This window comes from Chroicocephalus ridibundus, chromosome 8, assembly GCF_963924245.1.
Source record: "Chroicocephalus ridibundus chromosome 8, bChrRid1.1, whole genome shotgun sequence".
Taxonomy (NCBI): domain Eukaryota; kingdom Metazoa; phylum Chordata; class Aves; order Charadriiformes; family Laridae; genus Chroicocephalus; species Chroicocephalus ridibundus.
Window position 1 is genome coordinate 86424 of NC_086291.1, and position 17678 is coordinate 104101.

The 17678-nt window shown below is 41.7% G+C and overlaps 1 protein-coding gene across 1 annotated transcript in view; it reads right to left on the reverse strand.

Moving 5' to 3' along the window:
• Positions 1–5843: 5843 nt before the first annotated feature.
• MSH4 (mutS homolog 4) overlaps positions 5844–17678 on the reverse strand; it is a 33621-nt gene continuing 21786 nt past the window's right edge. Inside the window, exons 12-20 of the mRNA XM_063345126.1 lie at positions 16962–17098; positions 16445–16548; positions 15509–15633; positions 13517–13717; positions 12161–12279; positions 11477–11605; positions 9273–9447; positions 7504–7592; positions 5844–7161 (exon numbers count right to left, since the gene is read on the reverse strand). Coding sequence (XP_063201196.1) covers positions 6976–7161; positions 7504–7592; positions 9273–9447; positions 11477–11605; positions 12161–12279; positions 13517–13717; positions 15509–15633; positions 16445–16548; positions 16962–17098 — 1265 coding nt within the window. The 3' untranslated portion in view covers positions 5844–6975. The remainder of the gene's footprint in view (positions 7162–7503; positions 7593–9272; positions 9448–11476; positions 11606–12160; positions 12280–13516; positions 13718–15508; positions 15634–16444; positions 16549–16961; positions 17099–17678) is intronic.

Sequence of the window (17678 nt, forward strand, 5' to 3'; positions counted from 1 at the left end):
GGCACAGCTGTTGATGTGGGCCTCTAGAGCCTTTGCGGTTTTTAGACAAATCTGCCTTTTTTTGACTCGATGGCAGCTTCAGTTGCACTAGAGCCACTTTCCCAGATACATGCAGATACACGCTGCGACAGACACAGACGCCTACATATGTTTTCTCGAGCCTACGTAGAGCCAGGGTTTCCTCACCCTACGCATCCCAAGTTGAATATTTTTGTTAAAGGGTACGGCAACCCACCTGTCCTTCTAAACTGCCGCCTTGGAACAAAGCAGTGGGTTTTTCCAGGACGTTTCTCCTGACGGCCCGGAATCGTGTCAAACTGCCACCAAACCTGCTCAGGGTCTCTCCCAGCTTTTGGCTGCCCTTGGATTTACCAGGCACGTGCTTACTTCCACCTCCCAACATCAAAAGTATGGCACGTGCTCAGACCAGAGCATAACCCTGCGGGTGCCCGCACATGCTCGGTCGCTTTGACGAGGAGCCCCTGAGCGTCCCCTCGAGTGCAGGCTGCACACCCAAAGTCAGCTTCACCCGCACCCATTTCAGAGCATGTGGTTTCTGAAGCTGTGAACTGAAAACCACATCCTGACACTCAGCCACAGCAGAAGCAATCTGCAACGAGAACTCCACAAAAACCTAGCGACACAAATTGCAAACCCGCATCAACAGCGGCTTCAGAGACCGGGCACAAGGGAGAAAAATAAAACAGCTTCATCTGGTGAACAGGAAAGCAGAAGATGGAGAAAAGGGTCAGCGTTGCTAGCCCTTACAGAAAACAGGCATTCTCCTTCCCTTTCTAAACCTGTCTGTTAGGCCTAAATATCGCAGCACTACCGCGGCCATACTGAGAGCAGGGAACAACGGCCCTGTCGCCAGACATTTACAGAGCAGAACACACAGACAGAGGCACTTCTTTTGCCACACACAACCCTGAATTTCCTGAAAGCTTATGTTTACCAAAAACAGCCATGTGGAACGTACTGCCAAACAACATTTGGCAGTTAAACCTGGATGTGCCGGACACACACAGTTTTTGGGGAACTTGCCATTTGCTTCCTGCTGCTGCTGCTGTTATTTTTCCTTCAGAAATTCTACTTGTAGCCAAGTGTGACAGAGAGAAGACGACTTCACTGAGAAGTTCAAATTAACAATTTATTTGGACTTCACTCACAGGTCCGATACACTACTATTGCAAGTTCTTATGGATACAATGGAAGAATGCACTATTGCAATTTAAGGGGAAAAGAACAAAACAATTCACAGAATACACTATTACCACCTAACAAGTGATCCCGAAAAGTAACAACACAAACCACCAGCGCGCTAGATATGAATACCTTAAATGAGTGCACAAATCTTAAAGCATGCTAGACATCATACATACGTTATTAAATCACTTACCCTCTCTCTCTCAGGTAAGGCCGCTCAATCCCGGGAAGTTACCTTGCACAGCGTCCTGGACAAGGGTGGGGCAGAATCTCCTACAGGCCAGCTGTATCTTTGGAAGATTCCCTCCCTCGTTTTTCTCACCAAAACTTTGGACTTAAATACCCTTTTTCCGGGACTCTGCTTGAATGGATTACACTATCTGGGATGGTTATCTCCGGTGGTTTTGTAATAAATAGAATCATGTTTGTTAATCAAATCAGGCTTTCTTAAAGGCTGGTGAAAACTTACACTGTTTCGACTCTTCACATACTTAAATCGCAGGCATCCAGCGTGCTATCTGGTGCACTTTGATACCTCAAGGCCTAAATCACAGGCATCTGGTGTGTTTTAACACTTCAAAGGGAAGAGCTAAGTTGTGAGATAAGCTGAAAAGAGTCTCCCCAAGGACACCGATAAAGATGAGGAGCCTTCAGCCTCACAACCATCAGGAGGCGGGACAAGACCGACCCCCTAGCAACACGTCGCTCAGACACAGAATATACCAGGATTGACACATATACGGGAACCAGAAGAGTATAGAATCAGCTACTTTCGGGAAGTGGGGGTGCGCCGTTGGCGGAGCAAAGACTCCCCGGCCGCCCAGCGCTGTTTTGCTTGCTGCCGCTTGCTTAATAAACTAATTTGATTAATTGGACTGGTTCCTGTCAATTATTGGGCCTCAATCTATAACAGTTTGATGGCCCCTCAGACAGCAATGTTTATTTCGTGATGTCTGGTCTCACACTCACTGAATATTGCTGGGACTTGACTCAGGGCATTTTGTTTGTTAAAGGCACCATTCGGGTTTCAGTTCTGGTTTCAGTTCTTATTGTAATGCAGTGTTGAGACCACCCCGGGCTGAGCCATTTCCACAGCTCCCCCCAGGTTATCTCCGAATAGACAGGGATCAGTAAGCGTCTGCAGAGGCAAAAGTGGAGCTGAGTTGAATGACAACTCCCTGCACCTCACCTTTTGTGTTCTGAAACCCGTTTAGCCAGGTGCTCCCATTCACCAAGTTAGTCACTACGGGTTCAAGCATTTACCTTCCCGATATCGCCAGCACTTTTACACAGGCAAGTCACTTAATTGCTCTTCTAAAATGATGCAAATGAAAGTTGCAGCCACAAAAGAGGAGTGACAAAGAAAGGGAGAGGTCAGGCAGCAGAAGAGCTCTGCAGGTTGCCACCTGCAGTCAACAGTGCACTCTGTTTTTGAAAGCACACACCCCCCCACCCCCACAAAGGAAAACAAAAACAGGGCCTTGTATCTTTTTTTGTCTGACGGAGCTCATCCCTGTCTCAGCGTCTGTCAGAGCACAAAGCCACGATCCGTATCTCGAGAACATTTGCGCGTGACAAATACGTGTTCAGAAATAGCCCGGGATCTCTAAAAGTGGTGTCATTTTTCTGGTTTTAATAATCATAACTCAATTTTATTCACTGGCACGTTTGGGAGAAAACTAATTAACTTTTAAATGTAGCCTCTCCTTGGGGGGAAAAATGTGTTAGAGACTGAAAAAAAGAAAACTATGATTCAGAGCTCCCACCCATGAGGGATCTGCAGGGACACTAACAAAAGTGAAGACCAACAGCAGCAACATCCAGTGAAATCTGGATCGTGTACTTAAGAGACCCTCCGAGTCTGCACCTCAGTCCTAGGAAGGACCAGTCCTTTTCTGGAACGACAAACTTTTTTTGCTTCAAAGTCCTAGACTGAAGGCTCCACGCAACAAGATGAATTGAGCCACAGAAAAACATGCCATCCACAGTCAAACAATAATAATAAAAAAGAATAAAAATCAAGCGATACATCAGTTTCCATCACATTTCATTCATTACATTTCTACTGGCATCTAGGGGCTCAAACGTTAACTAGACCAACACCACAGGCTAGTCAAAATCAAGTTACATGTAGGAAAAGAAAAGGCTATTTCCCATTTGCCCCTGGAACCAGTAAGAACAAACAGAAGAGAAACGCTTGACCCTAATGATGGTAACAGGCAGCTCTTAATTTATCCTAGATGAAAGTTCAGGCTTTGACTCCAAAGGAAACCATTCCTAACTACCAATGGACCTGCTCAGGCAGGAGGCACGCTCTGTTCACTGCAACTCCTCAACAGCTTTTCTTCACTGGCAGCAAATTTGCCTTTTTTGCAGCTTTGACGTGGACTATCTGTAGCATCCCTAAACTCACAAATGTGTCTCCCCACTCCCCCAGCCCCACGTGTGCAATTACCTGAGCAGCAAGTGGAATCAGCTGTGCAGGATTTTCCTCTGTGCCACAAAAGGTGACCCTGTGAAAAGAAGAGCAGAGAAATGAGCCTGTTTGTCACACCCAGCCAACAGGGACAAGCCAGTGGAACCCGCAACCCACTGCTGCCCTTGGGGGCGGGGCTGGGACAGACCCTCCGTGCAGAGAGATGGGGCCTGGCATGGATTTCATCTCAAGCCCTCTTCCTGATCCCAAAGCCACACAACTCCTTCTCAGCCCCAAAACCAGACACATGAGCCTGGTTACCAGCCCCGGCAGCAGGAGACCCGGTCTGCGTGTCAGGCCCCAAACTGGCTCCCCCTCTCTGCATGGATTTGATGGATGGACCACTCAGTGGATAAGGAACTGGCTAGATGGCCACACTCAAGGGGTTGCAACCAATGGCTCAATGTCCACATGGAAACCGGTGACAAGTGGCGTTCCTCAGGGGTCAGTACTGGGACGACATGGACAGTGAGATCAAGCGCACCCTCAGCAAGTTCGCCGACAACACCAAGCTGTGTAGCACAGTCGACATGCTGGAGGGAAGGGATGCCATCCAGAGCAACCTTGACAGGCTTAAGAGGTGGGCCTGTAGGAACTTCATGAAGTTCAACCAGGCCAAGTGCAAGGTCCTGCACCTGGGTCGTGGCAATCACGGGCACAAATACAGGTTGGGCAAAGAATGGCTTGAGAACAGCCCTGAGGAGAAGGACTTGGGGGTGCTGGTGGACGAGAAGCTCAACATGAGCAGGCAATGCGCGCTTGCAGCCCAGAAAGCCAACCGCATCCTGGGCTGCATTAAAAGAAGTGTGGCCAGCAGGTCATGGGAGGTGATTCTGCCCCTCTTCTCTGCTCTGGTGAGACCTCACCTGGAGTACTGCGTCCAGATCTGGAGTCCTCAGCACAAGAAGGACATGGACCTGTTGGAACGTGTCCAGCGGAGGGCCACGAAGATAATCATAGGGCTGGAGCACCTCTGCTATGAGGACAGGCTGAGGGAGTTGGGGTTGTTCAGCCTGGAGAAGGCTCTGAGGAGACCTTATAGCAGCCTTCCAGTACATAAAGGGGGCCTGCAGGAAGGATGGGGAGGGACTCTTTATCAGGGAGTGTTATGATAGGACACGGCATAACAGCCTCAAGTTGAGAGAGGGTAGATTTAGATTGGATATCAGGAAAAAATTCTTTACTGTAAGGGTGGTGAGGCACTGCGACAAGTTGCCCAGGGAAGCTGTCAATGCCCCATCCCTGGAGGTGTTCAAGGCCAGGCTGGATGAGGCTTTGAGCAGCCTATTCTAGTGTGAGGTGTCCCTGGGGGGTTGGAACTAGATGATCTTTAAGGTTCCTTCCAACCTGAACCATTCTGTGATTCCTCACCCCCTCTGCAGCCCCCATGGACAACACTGAGGGGCAGGTGGAGCACAGTCGCGCCAGGGCGCAGCACCCCCAGGGCTCCACGGGCACTTTGGGGGAAGAGCTGAGCAACTGCAGAGGGCCCGGCCCTACGTCCCTGGCACTGCCCAGAAGCTGCTTTCTTACCGCCCTGCTGGGCTTTATTTCCCCGCCATCGCCGGAACCGCACCCCCAAACCCCCCAGACCCAAGGGACCCCGCGGGGAGACGGACCCAGCCACCCCGCTCCGACCCGACAACGCCCCCGCTCATGCCCCCTGTTCCCCCAGCCTCACTCAGGGCCCTCCCGCCCCCCCATCACCCCTCGGGGTCCCCCGCTCACCTTGACGTGGTCCACTGCCTCACGACGTGCTCGGGGTGGCTCCGCGGGCCCGGCCTGAGCACCTGCCCGCCGGGCCCAGCTTTCCGCCCGGACCGCCCCGTTCCGATTTTGAGACAGACACCATTTTCCGCCGGCCCCCTCCGCTTTCCCCCGGCCCGGCCTGGCCACAACGGGCGTCCACTGGCCGCCACCGCCCCGCCGCCCGCCCCCCTCCTTGGGCAGCACCGCTCCATTGGTCCGTCGCCGCCGTCAATCCTCACCGCGCCCCACCCCTAGCTAGGCGATCCGACCAATGGGACAGTGGCACGGCGTTCAGACCAATGGGAGCCTAGCACTGTAGGCGACGGGGGCGCGCATGCGCAGTACAGCCACACAGCAGGCCGGATACCGCGCATGTGCACTACACACCCGTACGCACACAGAGTACCGCTGCGCTGACTGGAAGCAACCGGAAGGGTCTGAAATAAGATGCGCAGCTCAGGGGAACAGCTCTGTCGGGGTCAAACGGCCCCAGGCAGGACTCCCAGAACGGTCCCCTCCGGTGCTGCAGCCCTGACCCCGCTAGGGAGACCTGCACCCTCTGAGTCTGTGTCTGAAACGTCCATTTCCCGCCATCTGGTTCCTCTGGGTAAGAAAACTGAACACAGAATACTCTTTTCTGCCATGATCCTCACTGGGGTAGACAACAAATACGGTAGGAAATATAGGTATATATAAAAATGTATTTGCTGTTAGATATTGCACTGTTGTGTATTACCAGTTTTATAGATACATGCATAATAAATCATATATATACGCTCATGCATACATCTATATAAAAAAGAAATAAATAAGAATGCTTGGCCAAAGTTGGTTAGAAGGGAGCGAGGAAAGATAAATTCCTTCAAGCTGGGATACGTGGCTACTGTCACTTAATGAAGTTTCCAAAAAAATAAGGAAGAAGGATATTCAACTTTTTATTGACTTCCTGTTAATAACTTTCTAAACAAAAACTGATCAACAGTAATTTGCTGTTACTGTGTTAAAAAAAAAGCTCTGGCTGCCAGGTTCTGGAGGGGAAGCAGTCCTGGACTGCCTACATTATGTCTGATGAAGCATAATGACTGAGTGAGCTAGAACTCTCCTTGAGTAGGGAACAGCAGGATTTATGGATGCATGTTCAACCGTGCAAGCAGAGCTTGCCTACGCAAGACAAGCGGACCATCTGTTTCAAAGACTGCTTTTTGTTTGGCAAGATTTTCAGTATCAGATGTAAGAGCCATAATACCAGATATATCATACAGAAAATACTAAATATTATACTACTTTTTTCTCTCCAAAATAATGAAAGGGATATAGTTTATTATCAAAAAGAATTGTGTTCCTCATACAAAGTAAATGCTTGTATTTCAGGTATGTTTTGGGGAAAAATAACCATGAAGGATATGGTCTTTCAGTAGTACGTATAATTTAGACTAAGAATTAAGAATTTAAAAACATGTGAAAAGCAATGTTTTCTAATGCTATGGAAAAAAACAGAATCATCTTACAGTCACAAAAATTAGAGCAACAGCTGATATTGCACATTACTGTTGCTCATCGTTTTGTCTGGGTGCAGGACAACTGGCTTCATACTTTTTCTTCAAGCCTTTCAAATATATACGCAAACTGTCTGGGTCCAGTCGAGAATTTCTGGCAGTCTGAACCAGTCTCATTGCTAAATGGTATACGGCTCTCTGTTTCATCATCTCAGGAGTGCTCTTCTGCCTGTGCTGTTCTTAGAAACATACACGTGCATTAAAATATGAAATCAGCTATGTTCTATTATTAAAATAATAATATTAGCTATTTTCCAGCCCATTTCTGATCTTATGATTCTTGGTTTGTCCACTAACATTACATGCAATACTCCTTAACCCTAAGCACTGCTTTGTGTTCTCACCTAACAGTGATCTTCAGTATAATCTTTTGTAACTGGTTCCAGGAACAGAAATTTTAATGAAATCTATTTTCATAAAACCACAGACAGTGCTTACCCTATATCCTTTCAGAATCTCAAAATTTTAGTTTTATAAAAACTGTGAATTACAGTATTGTAATTTTCTACTACATACCAAAATTTGTTTTGCAATATGATTTGTGATTTCCTTTGCATCCAGAATTACGGCTGATGGCAGTGAGGAAACTTCTGCAGCTTTTAATCCTAAACATATAAAACACAAATCAGGATTTTTGATGTAATTATGTAATTGTTTTTCCGACCTCCCACTCCCACACCATGTCTGCCAGAATTAATTTAGCTGATTTTTTTAAAGGGTGACGTTTTCATTTTTATTTAAATAGTCTTTATATACATTTTCTCCTTGTGTGTCTTTTTTTTTTTTTTTTAATAAAGTCTGTTTTTGAGAGTTACAAAATAAAATGTCTGCTTTGTTGTAGCGCTTCCTGTAAGATACACTTCCAGGTGAAGTTACTGCTGGTATACTCTAACTGTGCAGGATGAAGCACATTAGGGGTTAAAGGAAAAAAATGGCACAGGGATGTTAACGGCTTTCTCTGTTTAGTTTAGTAATTTGTCAGGCTGGAAAATACTGATGTCATGCTAAACGCGCTCTCCATTAAACCCAGACATCATGTTTCAGCTTATACTCTGTTGCCACTAGCCAAACTGCCAGATACTCAGAGTAAGAAAGAGATGCAAAATATTTTTTTCACTTTAACATGATTTTTTTACTTTTTCCTTTGCCTGTGGCCCCGGCTGTCCTGAGGAAATTCTGTGCTTCATCGGGTGCTTTAATACTGTAGGGTCAAAAACTAAAAAGGGTCAAGAGGAGCCCTTACACTCTTTCTTAGAACGTAACTTTGCTCAAGTAAGGTAAAGCCAAGACACCAGCACTGAGTTACTAAAGGTCTCCTGTTCTCTGAGAATACTCTCTAAACGTGATTTTTCTGAGTTAGTGGTGTTGTAGCATCTGAAATTGACCTTGTGCTGCCAAAGGTAAAGGAACTTATTCAGAAATTCTGATAAATAAATGTTTTAAGTCCAGTTAACTGAAGCTTGACTGGAATAATTTGCAGTCTTTAGTTACCGCTAGCTTGCAAAAATCACGTGTAACTAATTTCCTATTGATTTAATATCAACTGAATCAAGGATCCAACTTCAGAATCTAGTATTTGGAAACATATGGATTTCTGTAACTCTTTAAAACATGTAGTTATGCCTTATCGTCACTCATTCATTTCTTTATTGACCCTTAATCCATCAATTTGTACAGTCTTCAGTATGATTTATTCTAAAGTCAAAAGAGAAGTAATCCCACTTAACTGAGAACACTGATGCTTTAATGGAACCTCGAAAAATAGCCTTAGGCTGATACACAGTAAAATTCCTGTCCTTTCTCAAAGACATTTGATTTCTTTTTGCTAATCAAAAAGGGCCAAGATGCTGTTTCACTGATATATTGGTATTTATGGCAGACACATAGTTGAGTTTTACATAATACAAACCTCAGCACTCACAGCTTTAAGTTGCTCCAGAACTTTCACTTGCTTCCACAAGCAGGGATTAAAGCAATTCAAGTACTGCCTGCTCAGAACGGCTCATCAGAGGTGAATCAAGTAGCTACTGACATTACTAAAATGCTTTTTTCACTACAAAATTTCATGTAAGTTCTTTGTACTACCCCAAAGTACTATCTAACTACATGGTTACTTAAAACTCACAAGTATTTGGAACATTCTACAGATCTGCAGTTGTTACTCTATGAGAGAGATTCAAACTCAGCAGAAATCTGTCAGTAGAAAAATACTGTTAGATGCCTAATAACTGAAATAGCATCTTACATAATCTTTGCCAAGTTAAAGCCATAGTGGAATCCGTTACCATAGTTCTTTTCCTCTGTATATCCTTTAGAGAGCATGTAAGTGTAAGCAATTTTCTCCTTATTTCCAGCACTGCTTCTCACATGTTGCACTTCAAAATGGTAATTTTCCACATTGGGATATAAAGCATCTATATGACACAGTTCCAGGAAATGCGTAGCAAACAATGTAAATGCCTAAATAAGGAAACAAGAAAGAAAATTTATTTTGGAAATTATCCTGGAATAAATTACAATCAATAAGAAAACTCAAGTATTCTCACAGATGTCCAGGTTTTCCTCCAAAACATGGAAAAGCTGTCTTTAAATTACTGAAGTGTAAGAAAGGCAGGTATTGCTTTTGCAGAGGAGAAAAGCCGTTTCCACCAGAAGTGACATGATAAGGGAATGACTAAGACAAAGAGGCTCCAGCAAAGGCTTGTAGAACATCTCTTGTCACACAGACAAAAGGACAAACTGATTCCTACTGGATTAGTGTCTAGAAGGGTAGTCAAACATCTAACCAGGGCTAATGACATTGAGCAATTTTTTTACCAAAAGGGAAAGAAATAAACTAGTCAGATAATCCCTTTAGGTGTAGCATAAAGAGAAGTAAACAGAGGCAGGACATCTGGGAAGAATTTTAGGCACCTTGACAGACTGTGAACCCTGGAGTACATAACCAATGGGAAACAGGGGGGAGGGAAAAATTCAGGGGGGAGGGAAAAATTCGGCCGGGATTACGAAATAAAAAGGTGTGTTTCAAGAACTGAAAGTGTGCCTACTTGCTAGGTCACCTGCTCTTGCAAGAACATGAATAAAAATGTACTTCACAGAGGATTCTGCCTGAGCCTATTTCATTCGGACCGGAACTTATTTCTCACATGAAGCAAATTAAAATCTTTAAGCGATGAGTTCTACCATTGGCAAGGATATCTATTCCAACTGGGGATTCTCCCACTCCTTTCTCAAAAGAAGGAAAAGAATATCAGAAGTAACAGAAAATCCATGATGCTTACAAAATTTGATTAGGGTTAATGTGAATGATTGTCAAATGGTTGCCTTAATATTCTCTAGGAATGTTTTGCCAAAAGTAGAAGCTACAGAAAATATCTGAGCTTTTTGAACCAAACTACACCACAAAAGTACTCTGAATAAACTCTGATGAGAAACTGAACACCTACACACTTATTTCAAGAAACTGACAACAACCTGAGGCTGATCATATAACTAGTAGTAGAAGTGAAACTTTCAACCCATCTGAAACCATCTTCCACTTTTCTAAACAAGCCTCTAACCTCTGTGACCAATTCATAAGTTGTGCAGAACTACCACTGTACTTTAGAAAGGTAACAGCCAAGTAAAGAGGTTCACCTTTAACATTCAGGCAAACAAAGCTGTACTAAGTGAAACTAAAGAGAATGGATTATTTTCTTTCTAGACAGAAATGCAAGCTTACGAGCAAGTTGGAAAGAGATGGTGACCAGTGTACTGGTTTTGGCTGTGAGACAGTTAATTTTCTTCGTAGTAGGTGGTACGGGGCTATGTTTTGGAATGTGCTAAAACAGCGTTGATAACACACTGATGCCTTAGCCCTGAGCAGGGCTTGCACAGCCTCGAGGCCTTTTCTGCTCCTCACCCACCCCGCCAGCGATGGGCTGGGGGGACACAAAGAGCTGGGAGGGGACACAGCTGACCCCAACTGACCAAAGGGATGTCCCACACCATATGACGCAGCAATAAAAGCTGCGGAGAAAAAGGAGAAAGGACATTCAGAGTTACTGCGTTTGTCTTCCCAAATCACCATCTCACGTGATGGAGCCCAGCCTTCCTGGGGATGGCTGAGCACCTGCCTCCGATGGGGGGCGGTGAATGAATCCCTTGTTTTGCTTTACCTACAAAACTGTCTTTATCTCAGCCCACGCGTTTTCGCCCTTTCACGCTTCTGATTCTCTCCTCCATCCCACAGGGGGAGAGAGAGCGAGCGGCTGGGTGGGCCTTGGCTGCCTGCTGGGGTTAAACCACAGCAACCAGTGAACAGAAGTGCTGTTTATGTCAGCATTTTTTCTCTATCACTGTAATTCCTCCAATTCACCAGTTATGAAAAATATCATATTTAGGCAAGAAATCTCTACAAAACTGAACTTAAATTATGAGAAAATACTATATTTACTTTCAGCATGGCAAAATAATTATTAGGTTTAAATTTTTTTCAAAAGAGAATTACCTTTAAATTCAAGAGATATTCACAGGCAGCATAACAAATGCCAATACCTTCTTCAGCACTGGTACCTCTGCCAAGTTCGTCAATTATGATGAGTGATTTGTCATTAGCATTTTGCATGATGTATGTTATCTAGGGAAATATGTAATGTGTTATCATTCGTATAAACTAATTTTTTAAAAACCCTAATAGGAATACTGCTGCTAATAGGAATACTTTGTGTTACTCACATTAAATTTACTGCAGAAATTTTAAAAAACCTTGTCAGATCCATAAATTATACCTTTTCACAGCTTTCAAACAGCTGTCAATTCTAATCAAGCAAAGACTGATACTCAGCACTCCTTCTCTTTTCCATTGAACATATCACTTTCCCCTCAAAGTCATATCGGTTTGGTAGCGAGAATTGAGAGGGCTTAGGCTCCTACAAATAATTATTTAAGGTCTAAGAAATAACAAAACATTGAAACTACCTTCCAACAGAGCACTGATTTTTACTCATATTGGGGTATCTTTTTATTTAAGATATACCTGGTTTTCTGGGATTCATCATCAAGGTCACAGATGAAGGCTGAATTTTTGACTACTTTTCAAAGTACACTCTTTCCGTAGAAAGATACCTGCACAGTTTCTATTAGCTTAAGAATAAAAATGGGCCTTGGACCCTGTATGGCCTATTTTTAATACCTCTTTCATTTCCTTCATGAATGTTGATGCATTTGTTTCTATATCATCATCCATACCTATTCTGGTAAAAATTTGCTCTGCAATTCGAAAAGAACAATACTCTGCTGGGACATAAGAACCTACAAAACAAGTAAAATATGAGTTTTCTCATACCAGTGTGACAAATGCCAATTTGGGGAAAAAAAAATAAATAAATGTTACACTTGGTCTTTATGCACTGTAGAGAATGCATCTCATTCTATAAAGTTTCATAAGATTATGTTCTACTTTATAAGAAAAAAAACTATATAAATACCGTAATTAAAGAAGCTTATCAATAAAACCTTAAGAAATCATATGCCTGAAGCTGTGTGTCAGTCTAAAGAGATGAAAAAGTAAGAATAAACACTAGGATTAATTTACATTTCTGTAGCCATTGATTTACTAATCCCAAAGATTCTTAAAACAAGATTGTATTGCCTTTATCAGACTTTGAGGATTATTAGTTTTATCATAGAATCATAGAATCTTCATGGTTGGAAAGAACCTTTGAGATCATCGAGTCCAACCATACACACACACACAAAAAAAAAGCCTAAAATCTCTTATTGAATAGAGAAGGGCAGGAAACCTGCCAATGGGCTTTACTGTCCTCCTTCATTCATATTAGACTCATGTTTTTGAGAGCAATTCCAGAAGAACTTTCAGTTGTTGGGGACTGGACCCACAAACATTCTATTCCCCATTGCTAAATACTTTAATTCTAGTAAGAGTTAGTGTCAGCCTATTAAGGTCTTTCTCCTGTGCTACCAGCCATACCTTTAAGTAAAAATCACGAGGAATTCCTGAGTTCAGGGACGAGTCACAGACTTTACAAATAGTTTTTTTACTTTTCTAATTTTAGTGATAGAACCCTGTAGTATTTTTACTACTTTTATTTGAGGTAGATGATTATTTATCTATTAATTCTACTTGTCTGCAAGCATGTTTCTCTACATAAGTGAGGTATGCTCAAATTCACACACACATAGCCCGACTTCAAGGACAGTCACTATCAATGTAGTATAAGGTGATAGATTGGCTTAAGGTGCTCCAAAGAATTAAAGAATACAGCAGTGCTTCTCCTAAAGACAGATTGGAGAAGCTTCCAGATACACAGATGGGGTCCCCTAAGTTTCCAATGGCAGACCCAAAACCTTGCAGTGGCCTCGGTCAGCAAAACAAGAGATAGTAGGAGCAAACAGACTAACAGTTACCTGTTACTATGTAGATAGAATCTTATTCTAGAAGCCAAATCGTTCAACTTCATAAATATTTTTAACTAGAAAACAATAAACGTGCTGCAGAAGATTACTAATATGGTACACTCTTACTCACCAATCTGTGCCATAATTTGACAGAGAGCAATCTGTTTTAGGTATGTTGATTTTCCACTCATATTTGGTCCTGTAATAATGACAAAATTGTTACCCTCTGTCAGATACGTGTTGTTAGACACAGGTTTTTCCATAGCTATCTTTTCAAGAATGGGATGCCATCCCTGCTTGATTGCTAAAGTATCCGTAAATTCTGGACGAACTAAATGAGAAAAAGGATATAGAACATTGCAAAGTTAGTGCAGAAACCTTCACTGGTGCATTTTGAAATAAAGTAATTTTTGCAGAGCAGAAGTCAAACTCTGTGGTGCTGATTCCACGATTTTTACTTTCCTATATTGAGCAAGACTAACATCCAGCACTTGAGAAGAACTACCAGCCACTTTCAGATATAGATTCTGATTGTCATGCAAGTCTTCATGATTAATTGCTACAAAAAGAATCCCATAACTCACACTTAATTTCTAAATTAAAATTTTGTGTTTGTGTTCTGTAGTAAGTAGGGTTGGACTCCAGTAATAAAGAAAAATACAAAGAGCAAAACTTGAAAAGTAATTAAAGCAGAAAACCTGAAAGCCAGTTTCACAGCTAATACATTTTTAACAATTTATTTTTATACTGCTATGAGCATATAAAGTACAGGGGTCCTGAACTCTGTTACTACTGCATATACATCTTATTACATAAGCACTGGAAACAAGGAAGTAGCATTTCTTCTATTTTGGTTATATTTTATCATATTGATTATTTGACTGTATACTATGCCTACCCAGATCCATTTGATACTGGGACTATCTATATGTATTCTGTCAAAACACAGTTCTTTTCTGAACCTTTTCCATATGGCTCCTCTTTGTCTACCTCAATGGCAGCACCTCAGGCTAACAAGGAAGCATTGTTAAATTTGGTGGTCTGTTTAAATGGAGCGGCCTTCAAGAAAGAAGCTCCAGAATGGTTTTTCAGGTTTAATCATTGGGGAACTCTAATACCTGGTGTGGATTTTAGTCATTTAGTGATTTAGATGAGAAAGTCAAGTGTCAAAGGGGACTGAAAGCTACAGTGACAGTCCATTTATTTTGGTGGATACACATTCATGCCTGGCAGTGCAAACTGCAGGTGTAGATTTATGGAAAAAGCTAAGTGGCTTTGGTCTTACTATTACTGCTGAAGAAAACCTGTGCTCTGATTCATGTGGCAGGAAAAGGCTGTGATGCCTCAAGTGTATCAGCTACTGTTCAGTTACATATGAATTCACGTGCTGTGACTGGAATCATCAGCATGTGAAGATTCTCAGCCCATACTGCAAAGTAAACAGATCCTGCTCACAAACTGGAAATTACATAGCAGAATCAGTAATGATGATCTCGTACATCTCCTGAGATAGCCTCCAGACCTGAAGCAGTATCTACACCATATTGTACTGTAGGTAAGTATCTCAGGTCAGCATTAATGTAAGACAACGCACTCGATTTGTACACTGCAGAACTAGGCTACGGAAGCAGGATGAACAATATGCAGGTAAGCACATGATCCTGGATTCCTTAGAAAACTGTACTTCCAGAAATGTCTAAAAATGCTACAGAAATTGAGGCAGATAAACAAAGGTAGCCACATATTTTAATTTTACAGTATATAATTAATGTTGATCTGCTTATATTATCTTGTGCCCTTTCAGAACACAAGTGTAAGCTCAGAATGTTTACAGACTTCGTGCTTTTGAATAGAATATGCTCACACTGGATATCTTGAAAAGACTGGCTGTGAAGGCTTACAGCAGCTAAATAGCAGAATGTAATTTCAATGAATGGAAACAGAAAGAACATCAGCACAAAACTGGCAAGGACAGACCAGAGACACTAACCTAGAGCCTATTAAGACCCAGAAAAATAAATGACGTTGTCTTAACAATTGGAGAACCAGACAAAACAGCCTGGATATTCTCCAACAGGAGGGTCTTTATCTGGCCCATGCCAGAATCAAAGAAGAAACTTACCATAATCAGAAAGAGTGCAGGCATGGGCAAATGAAAGCAGCATATCCAGCATTGACACAATGTCAGACAGCTTGTAAAGGCAATGAATGTGTTCATAAATCTCATTCAGTAGTTTACACACTATTCTGAAATAAGACACTGATTTAGTTGTTAAATAGTACATACTGGCACTCTATACAGGTTACAGAAATAAAGCAAGTTAAGAATGTACACATGGCATACATTAGGATAGCAGGTTACTCATAAAATGCAATCACCTCTGCCAGGTGCAAGCAAATGTATAAATTTCTTCAAAGAAAATTAAGATCTTATACCATCATCTCAGATCAAATTCTGATATCAGACACATAGATCAAATACCAACACCTCATTAAGAAAGCTTCACAAAGAGAATGAACCAAAAATATAGCTATGGAATCAAGTATCTATTATTAACATGTCAAATACAACTCTAATTCCCTTAGGCCTTCATGTTAATAAAAACCCCACATGGTTTCTAGAAAGAATTTCCTTAAAACTGACATGCAACATTACACTTAGCAACTCTTCTGAAATAGCAGAGCAACGTGACATGCAGTAAGGACAAAATACAGAAAAAGACAGTTTACTGTAAATGCAAGGAACTGATTAAAAGTAAAGATTCTGCATTACAAAACGAATGCATTCATTCGGTCATTTTGTGTAATTCACCCATAAAAATTTAATAAATATGATGGCCACCCTTATTAATAAATGCCTATATATTTGTAATCACATTTAATACAATATACAGTTTGTAGGGTTTTTTTGTCTCAGGAAGTACACTGGATCAGTGTTGCTTTGGACTATTTCTGTAAGTAGCCACTTAACAGAAAGACAGCTTTAAGAAAATGTGTAATTAGCTGTAAATTGGAGAAAATAAATGTACTTAGCAAATATTAGTTTTAATGGTCTTACAAGTAGGTCATGTGATATATCTCTCTCAGGGACTCCTGACATCTTTCATTCATTTTTATTAAATCTGCTGAAGTGAAGCTGTATGTGTTTTTCATTTTAGTGATCTACAGGGAATTCAAACCAACAATAAGAACTTGCCATGTTATCAGAAACAAAAATAGTTTCTAAAAAGCAAACTGGGAACAATCAAGGAAAAAAAGCGGAAAAAATAATGGCCGGTTTCATTTTTCCCATATACATTTTTATGAAAAATCCATATAAGATAATGCAGTTATCAGCATACACACAACATAATTGCATGTAATTGCACATTTCTGAATATATTAATTATAACCAGAAATAGGGCAGCTATGAAAACATACCAGTTATACCTTCATTTACTTCTAGATATATTCACTGAAATTATTTTAACTGTTGCTTAAATTGCTATGTAATATGTACTTTATTAATGTATTATACATTTTATATACATTCGGTATACAAACATATTATGAAAAACCCTATCTAGTATAGATACCTTTGTAAATTCTGAAGGAAGTTGGCCACTGGGTAATGTTGAACAATCAACATTCATCTGGATAAAAAACCCACGTGTAGAGCTGAAACTTGTTTTCATTGGTAGGTTGTACTTTTCTGCAAGTTGTGTTATCATACCTACGTACCACAAATAAAGATTTGACCTAAATTATATACGTTCATGTGCATACACAAATAACATAGGTTTGTGTTGGTACTAAGTTGCATAGTTAATGTGATTTATAGGTGTTGAATGTGTCAGGTAAGTAAAATGACAAGAGCCCTTAGAGGTGGGTCTCCAGAGAGTTATTTAAGTAACATATTAATGTAATAAATCTGGCTGCATAAGGCCATTGGGGAAAAAAAATCCAGCGGAGAATCAGATCAATTCATGTGTTCTTTAGACAGTTCATGCATTTGACCAACTCCCAGGTGGGCCTAACTAGGGAAAGGGAAGTCTGCTCAAGCACTCAGCATCAGTGTCTACTCCATAGACAGAATATGAACTGTAGGCTAGGGACTCTGTTTTTAACCAGTTCATGATTCTAAGCAATCTTCCTTCCCCAGGCTGAGGGTAATGCTTTACATTTGTAATATCCCCCTTAGATCCATCTTGTTCCTAGCTGAAAAGATACCGTATGCAGGAAACTGTTAGAAGAATATGTACTGTAAGATCATGGGAACTCTGAATACTGCAAAGACTGTAACAATGTGGTAT